At 52.0% G+C, this 11,098-nt stretch overlaps 1 protein-coding gene across 1 annotated transcript; it reads left to right on the top strand.

Annotated features, from left to right (window-relative positions):
- Positions 1–61: 61 nt before the first annotated feature.
- On the top strand, positions 62–10,277 carry LOC148121429 (aldehyde dehydrogenase family 3 member B2). Its single transcript, XM_087908237.1, has 10 exons — positions 62–264; positions 5,656–5,818; positions 6,211–6,321; positions 6,506–6,626; positions 6,743–6,828; positions 6,941–7,022; positions 7,282–7,668; positions 8,020–8,186; positions 8,769–8,868; positions 9,123–10,277. The coding sequence occupies exons 1-10, from the start codon at positions 227–229 to the stop codon at positions 9,305–9,307; spliced, it is 1,440 nt and encodes a 479-aa protein (XP_087764363.1). The 5' UTR covers positions 62–226; the 3' UTR covers positions 9,308–10,277.
- Positions 10,278–11,098: the final 821 nt, after the last annotated feature.

Below are 11,098 nucleotides of genomic sequence, written 5' to 3'. Positions count from 1 at the left end.
TCCCCATGACTCTTCTCCCCACTAGCTAACATCCTGTCATCCTCTCCAGAACACTTAGACCAGCAGAGAAGCCTGCACAGCCTGCCATTCCGGTTCCCTATAGCTGTGCCCAGGAGGCAGTGCGGAGCCAGGGCGTCTGTTAGCGCTCCTACCTGCACTTCCAGGTAGCGTGGTCAGAGGCAAGAGAGAGTCTGACTAAGAAAGGAGCCACACATCTGGAGCCAGAATGTCTGCTACAGACGCAGGCGCGGAGCCCTCACTGGGGTAGGTAGCGTCACTGCTACTGGTGGCAAAGGGTCTTAGTACAAAAGGCCGTGGGTGGGGGACAGTTACTGGTGGAATTGGGTGAGAGGCAGGGCTGGCAGCTAAGGGGTTGAGATCACCAAGGAGCCTAGGACAGCACAGTGACAACAGGACCACGGGTGGAGGGCAGAGTACAGTCTTCTGCTTTCTCCTTCAAAGCCTCACGGTTCTGTGACAGATAGGAAGCGCTCAAGACCCCAGGACTGGGACAAACCCATCCTGTCTGCAGGAGCTCCATACTGCTGAAGGGACAGCCATCTGAGCTAATAGAGACCTGGCAAGGCACACCAGAGCTGTGATTAAGGTGTCAGAAAGGAGGGGACTTCTTGGGAGGCAAGGTCAGAACTCAGGATTTTGTTTGTTTGAGGTAGTGTCTTACTGTGTAATTCTGACTGCCATGGAATTCACTATGTAGACCAGGCTGGCCTCCCCAAACTCACAGAGATCCACCCCCTCTCCCTCTGGAGTGCTGGAGTTAAAGGCATGTGCTGCCACACCCAATCCAGCTTTAGGATTAAAAAAGCCACATTAGCCAAGGGGTAATCTCAGCTCTCTCTAGATGCTGAGGTAGTAGGGTCATGATTCAAGGGCAGCCTAGAGTGCATAGTGAGAGTTGTTTCATTTTTTATTTTTATTTTATTTTTTTTTAAAAATTATTTATTTATTAAGTATACAACATTCTGCCTCCATGTATGCCCACATACCAGAAAAGGGCGCCAGATCTCATTACAGATGGTTGTGAGTCACCATGTGGTTGCTGGTAATTGAATTTACGACCTCTGGAAGAGCAGCCAGTGCTCTTAACCACTGAGCCATGGTGAGAGTTGTTTCAAAAAGAAGAAAGGAAGGAAGGAAAAAGGAAGGAAGGAAAGAAAGAAAGAAAGAAAGAAAGAAGGGGAAGGAAGGAAGAGGGAAAGAAGAAAGGAAGAAGGAAGGAAGAAAATTTTATTTATTTATTTATTTATTTATTTATTTATTATGTATACAATATTCTGTCTGCGTGCATGCTTGCAGGCCAGAAGAGGGCACCAGACCTCATTACAGATGGTTGTGAGCCACCATGTGGTTGCTGGGAATTGAACTCAGGACCTTTGGAAGAGCAACAGGTAATGCTCTTAACCTCTGAGCCATCTCTCCAGCCCCCAGGAAGAAAATTTTTAAGAAAGGAAAGAAAACAATGGAGCTGGGGATGGCAGGTGCTTGCCTGGAGAGCATGAAGCTCTGTGTCTGTGCCCCAGGACAGCATAAACTGCACATAGTGGCACATGTATGTAATCCTGGCAATTGGGAGGTAGTAGCCCAAGCATGAGAATCAGGGGCTCCAGGTCATCCTTAGCTAGACAGCAAACTTGAGGCTAGCTTGAGCTACATAAGATCCTGTTGGGAGCTGGAGAAATGGCTCAGTGGCTAAGAGTGCTGGCTGCTCTTCCAGGGAAGCAGGGTTCAGTTCCCAGCACTCATATGGCAGTTTACAACTGTCTGTAACTCCAGTTCCAGGGATCTGACACTGTCACACAGACATAAAAGTAGACAAAACACCCATATGCAAAAAATAAAAATAGTTTTTAAAAAAGAGATCATATTATTGTGCTGAATGGCACATGCCTTTAATCCTATCATCTGAGGCAGAGGTTGGTGGGTAGGTGAATCCCTGTGACTCTGAGGCCAGCCTGCTCTATGTAGAGAGTGCCAGGCTAGTGAGAGCTACCTAGTGAGACCTGGTTTCAAAAAAAAAAAATTCCTGGTTACTGTGGCTCTAGAAATGTGACATTCTCTTAGAAAACTGGAAGCTGCCAACAGGCATTAAGGAGATGAGAAAAAAGCGTGTAACTAAAAGCTTAGTGTGGTGGCTGACATGCACATATCACCTCCATACGCAGGAGCATTGCTTCAAGTTCAAGATTGCATAAAGGATATCAGGCTGACTAAGGCTACATGATAAGACCCTGCCCCAAACCCATCGCATACATGGTGATCCCTCACCCAAGCAAGCTCCAGGTGGCGCATCAGCCCACCTGTCAAGCAAAGACAGGGATCCTTCTTGGCCACACTGACTAAAGCAGCCAAAGTAGTGAGCTCTGGGTTCAGGGAAGGATTCCGGCTCATTAAATAAAGGGGGATTGAGAAAGATAGCAGGTGTCAATCTCTGGTCTCCACACACACCCACACATGCATCTGCACTCATACAAGTCATATGTGTGAGCACACCACACACACACACACACACACACACACACACTAAGTGTGGGGACACACATTGGAACAAGGTCACAGTGTCAGTGAAGGAGAGAGCTATGGGGCTGAAAAGCTTGAGGAGGGAGTTCTCACTTCCTCTCTGTCCAGAGATAAATGCTCTGCCCAGAAGCAGCCTACAGGATTTCAGTTGATTTCACCTTTTGGGTCACAGATCATCACTGTGGAAGTCATCACAGGATCTAACTCAAAGCCAAGGAAGTACTGCAGAAACCATGGAGGATGCTGCTTTCTGATTAGCTCACGGGCTTATTCTCAGTTAGCTTTCTTATACAGGTAAGCCAGGACCGCTTACCTAGGGAATGGTGCCACCCACCATGGGCTGTACGCTCCATTATCAACTAGCAATCAAGATAATCCCCCACAGACATGCACACAGGCAAACCCGATCTGGGCGATCTCTCATTTCTGATCTTCTCAGGTGACCCTAGGCTAAGTCAGGATGGCAGTCAAAGCTAATTGGAACAAATCAGCTAGTCTCTCTGAGCCTCACTTTGTCTTCTTTAGTATGGGGTGATGATCTCTTCTGGGCTTAAATGAGATGGCACTTGCTATCCTTCTGTCCAACTGCCAGCTCTGACTTCCTTCCAGCTCCCTTCCGTGTTGTTTTTGATGGCCACAGAATCCGTCACAGCTTCCTGTGCAGCAGGTCCCGTCAGGACAGCTGCTCTGCGCCTCTCATTGCTGACCATCCGCATCGCAAGGCCTTTGTCCCTGCTGCCCCACATTCACAATGTCCAATGTCCCTGCGTCTCTACTGCAGTTAGAGCCAGGGTGGCTCTCAGGCCTGCCTATGGAGGTGTCTGTGGTGTACTGATCCTGTATAATTACAGTCTGGTGCCACATAACTGACACATCAGCCAGTGACAGTCAGATGTACAACAGTAATCCTACGGATTATAGCCAGGCTGAGTGAAGTAGGCTGCCGCACACTAAGGAGCCCTGGGGGCCTCAGCACATCCCAGGCTCAGCCCATGAAGGTAGTAGGAGGCCATGGACAATGTCAGAATGAGGTCAATGTGACCAGAAACCCACAGAGCCCAGGCAGGGAGCATTGGGGAGGGCTGGTGACATTGACATCCCAGAAGGAATGCTCAGGAAGAGGCCTGAAATGCACTAGGGCCTAGAATCTAAGCCAACTGTGCCAGCCGTGCCAGCCGAGCCAACCAAGCAGACTCCCCAGCCAGGCCCGGTTCCTCCAGGGAGCCCCTGCATGGAAAGGCCCTGGTCCTCTGGAAGGGGGTCTAGGTGGGGGCTCCCTCATGCCTGACTGTGAGGAAGAAGGGTCTGGGTCCCCATGAAATCCTGGTAGGAGTTGAGCCTGCTCAGGGACAGTCCTCACCAATGTTGGTGTGAGCTGTCTCCTGCCAGTCCAGACAAGGGGGACCTGAATGTGGAGGACTCAGCCAGGAAATCAGCAGCACTGTCCTAGGGAGGAGGGCAAGTCTGCATTCTCCTGTCTCCCCACATTTGTCAGCTGGGACAGTCCCTCAAAGCCTGCAGTGGCTGCTCAACTTACCCCAGGCTCTGTCCTGAGAGCTTTGTCCACAGGGGGTGCTGTCCTGAGTGTTCTGTCCATAGGGGTGCTGTTCTAAGAGTTCTGTCCACAGGAGGTGCTGTCCTGAGAGTTCTGTCCACAGGGGGCGCTGTCCTGTGAGCTCTGTTTACAGGGGGCACTGTCCTGAGAGTTCTGTTCACCGGGGCACTGTTGTAAGATTCTGTTCACTGCCATGGTTGGGCGTGAGTAGCGGTATGTCCTAAGAGTAGCTTTGTCCACAGTGAGGCACTGTCTACAGGAATATGTGTCTGGATGTCATTAACTAGAATGGTGACCTGCTGAAGTCCAGGGAGGATGTAGGTGCTGATGGGGCAGGACTTCAAGAACACTACAGGGCCTCTGTTTCTGCTCCCTCTCAGGGCTGTGAACAGGTCCCAACATGTGCTGTTTCTGTCCACACAGACACAAAGCAACACCTGTTCCCACCCAACTCACCACACAAGTCATGTGAACAGGCCCTCAGGTGTGCCCACCAAGATAAATCCACTGACAGACACTCCTTATATGTAGACACTTGAAAATAGGCACGTGTGACTACAAGCACAGATGCACACGCAAGCATATACATATCATCTTCATAGCTGGAGGCAAGCCTGGGCTACTCTTGTGTAACAAAACTTTTACTGCAGAGGCAGAACACAAAGATCTTCTCACCCCAGATAGGGAATCCCATGACAGACCAAAGTACAGACACCACCAAAGTCCAACTTGGTGAACCAGTGACTTTAATTCCAGGTTACTTACAAGAGTGTGGGGGAGGGGTTACTTGCAGGAGCAGAAAGGACTCAATGACAGCAGCATCACCAAGGCCCAGCCCAGCACAGTGACAGCTCACAAAGCTGAGAACCTGGAACCCACTGCACAGCCTGTAGGCAGATCAACTGTTTGGACAGGGTCTTCCAGGCAGCTCTGCTCTCACAGGGAGGGGCCTAGTGTCTGTCTGTCTGTCTGCCTCTCTCTCTCTCTCTCTCTCTCTCTCTCACACACACACACACACAGAGACATAGAGAGATGCACAGAGACAGAGACAGAGAAAGAGACAGAGAGAGAGACAGAGACAGAGAGAGAGAGACAGAGAGAGACAGAAGGGCTGGTGAGATGCCTTGGCAAGGCAGACAAGTCCCACACGAGCTTGGTGACCTGTGTTTGCTGGGACCACAAGAACGGTGGAAGGAGAGAAGTGACTCCACAAATCTGTCCTATGACCTTCACACAAACATAGTGGGAGTGCTCTCTTTACATCCAATAATAAATACAATTTAAAAGAAAAAAGAAAGAAGCTACAAAAATGCTTATTTCAAACAATGACAAAAAATCATAAAAAAAAAAAACAGACACAGTAACACCCAACACCATTCTGTTAACAGCTGCTCCGTGGGATCCTCTGAGGGCTCTGAAGCTCAGGGTAGGGACTTGGGAGGATGGGAAAGCAGAGCATGTGCACTTGAGGGGGGGGGGTGCCTTGTGCTCTGGAGCGTCTGAAGCTCTTCCCAAAGGTCAGATGGAGCACAAACTCCACTGAACGCTGTCACATCCTGCAGGGTAGAGCCCACTGAGGACACACTGCGGAGGTTGCGGAAGGCTTTCGCAGCAGGACGGACTCGACCTGCAGAGTTCCGGACAGCACAGCTGCAGGGCCTGGGCCGCTTCTTGCAGGACAACAAGCAGCGGCTGCAGGATGCACTGGCCAAGGACGTGGGCAAGGTGCTGTAGGGGGCATGAGAGTGGGATCTAGACAGGTACAACTGTCCTTCCCAAGCTGGGCCACATGCTGCGTGAGATCCTGTGCCCTTGACGAGGAGCGAATGTCCTGGTGTACTGAACCCTTGCTCTATGCACAGAATGCAACGTTAATTTGAGAACATGCAGAGCGCCACTGAGAGGCCAGCTGGATGGTTGTTCTCAGGTCACAAATAGGGAAACTGAGGCACTCAGTTTTAATTTGTTTGCCCAAAGTCTCAAAGCTAGGCATTAACAGACCAGAATTAGTCCCCATGGAACCATACACTGCATCTATATGCTAAGGACACTACCTCATGCCCTTTTCAAATGGTAGACCCCAGCCCAGCCTTGAACCAGACCTTCCCACCCCACAGTCAGCCTTCAAGTCAGACATAAGTGAGATCATCCTGTGCCAGAATGAGGTGGACCTGGCCCTCAAGAACCTGCAGACCTGGATGAAGGACGAGTCTGTGTCCACCAACTTGGTGAGCACCGTTGCCTAGCAAATGGTGGGTGGAGGTGGCAGCACACAGGGCAGCCTGCCCTTCCTGCCCTTGAAACCAAAGTAAGCCAGTCTTTACACTGGGGACCCATCACCCAGGGAGGTGAGGACCCAGGGGAGTGGGAGGCTGTTACTCATTTGGCACTCACTACCACCCTGCATCCTAGCTCACGAAGCTGAGCTCAGCCTTCATCCGGAAGGAGCCCTTTGGCGTGGTGCTCATCATTGCACCCTGGAATTACCCCTTGAACTTGTTGATTGTGCCTCTAGTGGGGGCCATCGCTGCAGGTGAGTGGGGTTTGGGGACCCCCTAGTCTGACAGTCCTTCCCAAAGAGGGCATCCAGAGTTTCCTGGAGGGTGCAGGCACAGGCCTCCCCCTCTACTGCGCCATTGGCTCCTGCAGGGAACTGTGCTGTGCTGAAGCCATCAGAGATAAGCAAGAACACAGAGAAGGTGCTGGCAGAGCTGCTGCCCCAGTATCTGGACCCGGTGGGTATGGCTCTGCCTGCCGGCACCCAGCATTCCCATGTCCCTGTCCTGGCCAGTGGGGAGGTCCCTGCTGTCCTCGGGTCTGCCTCCTGAGCTGTCGTCCTGTTTGCAGAGTTGTTTTGCCGTGGTGCTGGGTGGGCCCGAGGAGACTGGGCAGCTGCTGAAACACAAGTTTGACTACATCTTCTTCACGGGTGAGGACGCCCTGGCCAGGATCCTGGGGGTGGGGACAGCAGAGAACACAGTGTAGAGAGCAAACCAAGAGGTGGAGGTGTCCCTGAGGGTGGCTGTCCAGGACCTCTGAGAATCTTGGAGATTGGATCCTGGGTGGTCAGGTTAGGTGGAACATCCCAGAACCTGGGCTGAGAAAGGTGTCTGTGAAGAGGGGAGGCCAAAGTTCATGCCTAGACCAGTTGTACAGGTAAGGATGGTGTCTCTTGATCCTGTCCTCAGGGAGCCCTCAGGTAGGCAAGATCGTGATGACCGCTGCTGCCAAACACCTGACGCCCATCACCCTGGAGTTGGGGGGTAAGAACCCCTGCTATGTGGACGATGACTGCGACCCCCAGACTGTGGCCAACCGCGTGGCCTGGTTCCGCTACTTCAATGCTGGCCAGACCTGTGTGGCCCCCGATTACATCCTGTGTAGCCAGGAGATGCAGGAGCGGCTGGTACCTGCCCTGCAGAATGCCATCACACGTTTCTATGGAGACAACCCCCAGACCTCCCCTAACCTGGGCAGAATCATCAATCAGAAACATTTCAAGCGGCTCCAGGGATTGCTGGGCTGTGGCCGCGTGGTCATTGGTGGCCAGAGCGATGAGGGAGAATGCTACATTGGTGAGTGTCCTGTTTCCTTCAGTGGCACACGGCTCCCTTGGCTGAGACCCTTCTATACTGAAGAGTACTGTGTTTGACCCTGAATGTGAGCTTCATCTTGGATTCTTAAGTTCACCGCTTCTGGTGCCTTAACTATGACCGAGTCTGTGACTCCTAAATTCCAACCTTAGGCCCCACAGGTTTTGACTTACTGAGCTGGGATAAACTTCTATTTCCTTTTCATTGCCCCATGAGGCCAGGTCCCTAGATACTCAGACCCTGGAGTCCTGAGAGGTCAGGACTCTCCAGTCTGGAGCCTTGTTTCTTCCAAGCCCTGAGAAAAAGCGAGGCTGTTCCTCCCTTTGTCCACAGCACCCACAGTGTTAGTGGACGTGCGGGAGTCGGAGCCCGTGATGCAGGAGGAAATCTTCGGACCCATCCTGCCCCTGGTGACCGTGAGAAGTCTGGATGAAGCCATCAACTTCATTAACCAGCGGGAGAAGCCGCTGGCCTTGTATGCCTTCTCCAATAACAGCCAGGTGAGCCTGCCGGGGCTGGAGCCACAGAAATGGTGGCAAGGGGACGCTTGGCCACACCTCCTGTTGGGGGCTTTAGACAGGTACTGCAAGTTTGAGCAACCAACCTGGGTTCCTCGATTTCTGCACAAAGACACCTGAGGACAGGACACAAGCAGGGCCACAGGTGCCGGCGGCAGGACTGGCCAGCTGTCTGTCCTGACTGAAGCAGCCTCCACCTGCAGTAAGAGCTGTGCTAGGGAGGGAGGCCCCTCCTCACTTCTGAACTGTGCAAAGTTCCTCATAAACCAAGTTCCTATGAGATTGAAAGACGATACCAACCAGGACCGCATGGGCAAAGCCTGGCTGGTTACGGTGGGGGTCCACCACACCCTCGCCAAGTCTTAACCCCCTCATGGTCACAGTGATGGGCATGGACCTGTGCCCTACCTACCCCTACCAAGTGTGCCCCCAGTGGGTGCTTGGAATCAGGGGCTGCCAGCAGAGGGAGGAGCTGGGAGAGGCAATGCAGAGGTGAGAGCTCTTTGTTCCCCCAGTGGGACTGTCAAGGCTCACCCCCTACCTGTGTGTTTCTGCCTCCCTCAGGTGGTGAACCAGATGTTGGAACGTACCAGCAGTGGTGGCTTTGGGGGCAATGATGGTTTCCTCTACCTGACTCTACCCGCTATGCCCCTGGGGGGAGTTGGTGAGTTCCTGGCCCTCTCCACAATCCAGCCCCAAGCCCAGAAAGTCTTTGCTATTCCACCTGAATGTGGGCCCTGGGCCTCTTACGGCCTTGGTTTTCCTATCTGAAAAATGGTTATCTGATTGTGTTGCCTTTCTATGTTCCCTTGCAAGCTTTGGGCTTCTGACCCAGGTAGGTGGTGGCCACCCAGGCTGGCAAGCAGGGTTACACAGGTGCTGTCCTCACTCACACTCTTGTTCTCTGTGTCCTTGCAGGCAACAGTGGGATGGGCAGGTACCACGGCAAGTTCTCCTTCGACACCTTCTCCCACCAGCGGGCCTGTCTGCTGCGCAGCCCTGGGATGGAAATGCTTAACGACCTCCGATACCCTCCTTATGGTCCCTGGAACCAGCAGTTTATAAGCTGGGCCATGGGCTCCCAGAGCTGCACCCTCCTATGAATGCCACCCTTCCTCCTCCCTCCTGCTGCCCAGACCCTGCCCTACCTGAGCTTTCAGCTGCACTCACATCCCCAGTGGTTCAGAAAGGCAGGTGTCTGGCCCAGCCTGTGCACACCCCACTTCTAGAACTTTTCCTGAACAAACATGCAGCAAGGCAAGACCTGCGGGTGGCTGGTCCAGTCCCTTCCCAGAGCACAGCCCCCTCGACAGCCTCCTGACCTTCTCCTTAGGCTGGCCTGCTGACAGAGAAACCCCCTCCCCAAGGTTGAGCAGATCTGGTGACCGAGGAGGACTTCCTTTATCATATCCTAGACAGGGTCCCAAAAGACAGAGCAGTGGCTCCCAGCTCCATCCACACCCAGAGGGTGGCTTTGTCCCACCCTGAAGTGACATGATCTTGAACACGGATCAGATTAAGTGGTGCAATCTGCCTGAAGGGTGTTCATTAGTTACTTTTCTGTTGCTTTGATCCAATGTCCTGATAGGCAAGTTCAAGGGGGAAAGATTCTCTCGTAGCTCATAGCTTCAGAAGGTTCTCTTCCCCATGACTCAGCAGACATGACAGAATACAGTTTAGTTCGTAGGATGGCAAACCAGGAAACATCATGAATAAGAAGAAAAGCATGGTTGATTAGTCGAGTCTGCTCTGGGCCCAGGCAGGGGTATGTGAGTATGTTGGCTATATCTCCACTCCTAGAAAGAGGTAATAAGAGGTAGAATATAAAATTGGGGACTTGGGGATAAAGAGATGGCTCAGTGGTTAAGAGCACTGATTGTTCTTCCAGAGGACTGAGTTCAGACCTCAGAATCCACATAGCAGGTCATAGTCATCTGTAACTGCATTTTAAGAAGATCCGGCTTCCTCTTATGGCCTCAGCAGATATCAAGCACACATATGATGCCCAGACATACGCACAGGCAAAATACTCATACATGGAAAATAAAATTTGAAGTGGAGGCTTGAAACCAAGTTTGGTGGTACACAACTTTAATCCCAGCACTTGGGAGGCAGAGGCAGGAAGATACTTATGATCTTTGTAACGCTATCCTGGGCTACAGAATGAGCTTCTATCTCAAAAAACAAACAAAAAACTGGAGACTTCATCTGAACATGGGGAAACTGAGGCCTTAATCAAGACAGGGTTGATCTGAGTTCACAGAGGAAAGTAGGGGTAGAGTCGAGAGACAGAGGGCTTTGTTGAGGATTGTGGAGCTGGAGTCTGAGTAGACAGGATGCCTGACCTTGGAGTTGGTTCCTTGTTCTTCCCCAATTCCCCCACCCCTACACCCAGGCGCAGAGCCACTTCCAATTCCCAGCCTCGGTTTGCTGGCTCCTTAGAGTCACAGGAAATCTGAGCTAATGGCCTGAGGCTGAGAAATTAAAAGAAATGTGATCTTAGAAAGTCTGGGTGATGGCATCTCCAGAATATCACGTGGGGGACACAGCAAAGGCACTTAACGGGCGTTTGGGTGGATGAAGGAGAGAATGGATGAATGAGTGAGAAGAGGAACAGATGGGAGTGTGGATGATGGCTGGCTGAGGAGGTGCTTGGAAGGAGGGATGGCAAGACTGATGGGTTCCTGAGTAGGTGGGCAGGTGAGTGGCAGGCTTGGGGGCTGCCCTGGGGCTCCAGTGGGTCATGGTGAAATCTAGTCGTAGGTTCTGGGTGCACAGTGGTCATTAGCCTCAACTGAGAGTGTCCATAGGAAAACCAACACTACAGGTCCAAACCCAGGACATCAGGTTAGCAAGAAGCCAGCAGCACAGGGCTGGGGGGACTGGTCTCAGAG

This window comes from Myodes glareolus, chromosome 7 (assembly GCF_982192425.1).
Source record: "Myodes glareolus chromosome 7, mMyoGla1.1, whole genome shotgun sequence".
Lineage (NCBI taxonomy): Eukaryota > Metazoa > Chordata > Mammalia > Rodentia > Cricetidae > Myodes > Myodes glareolus.
This window is presented reverse-complemented; position numbering and strand designations above follow the sequence as displayed.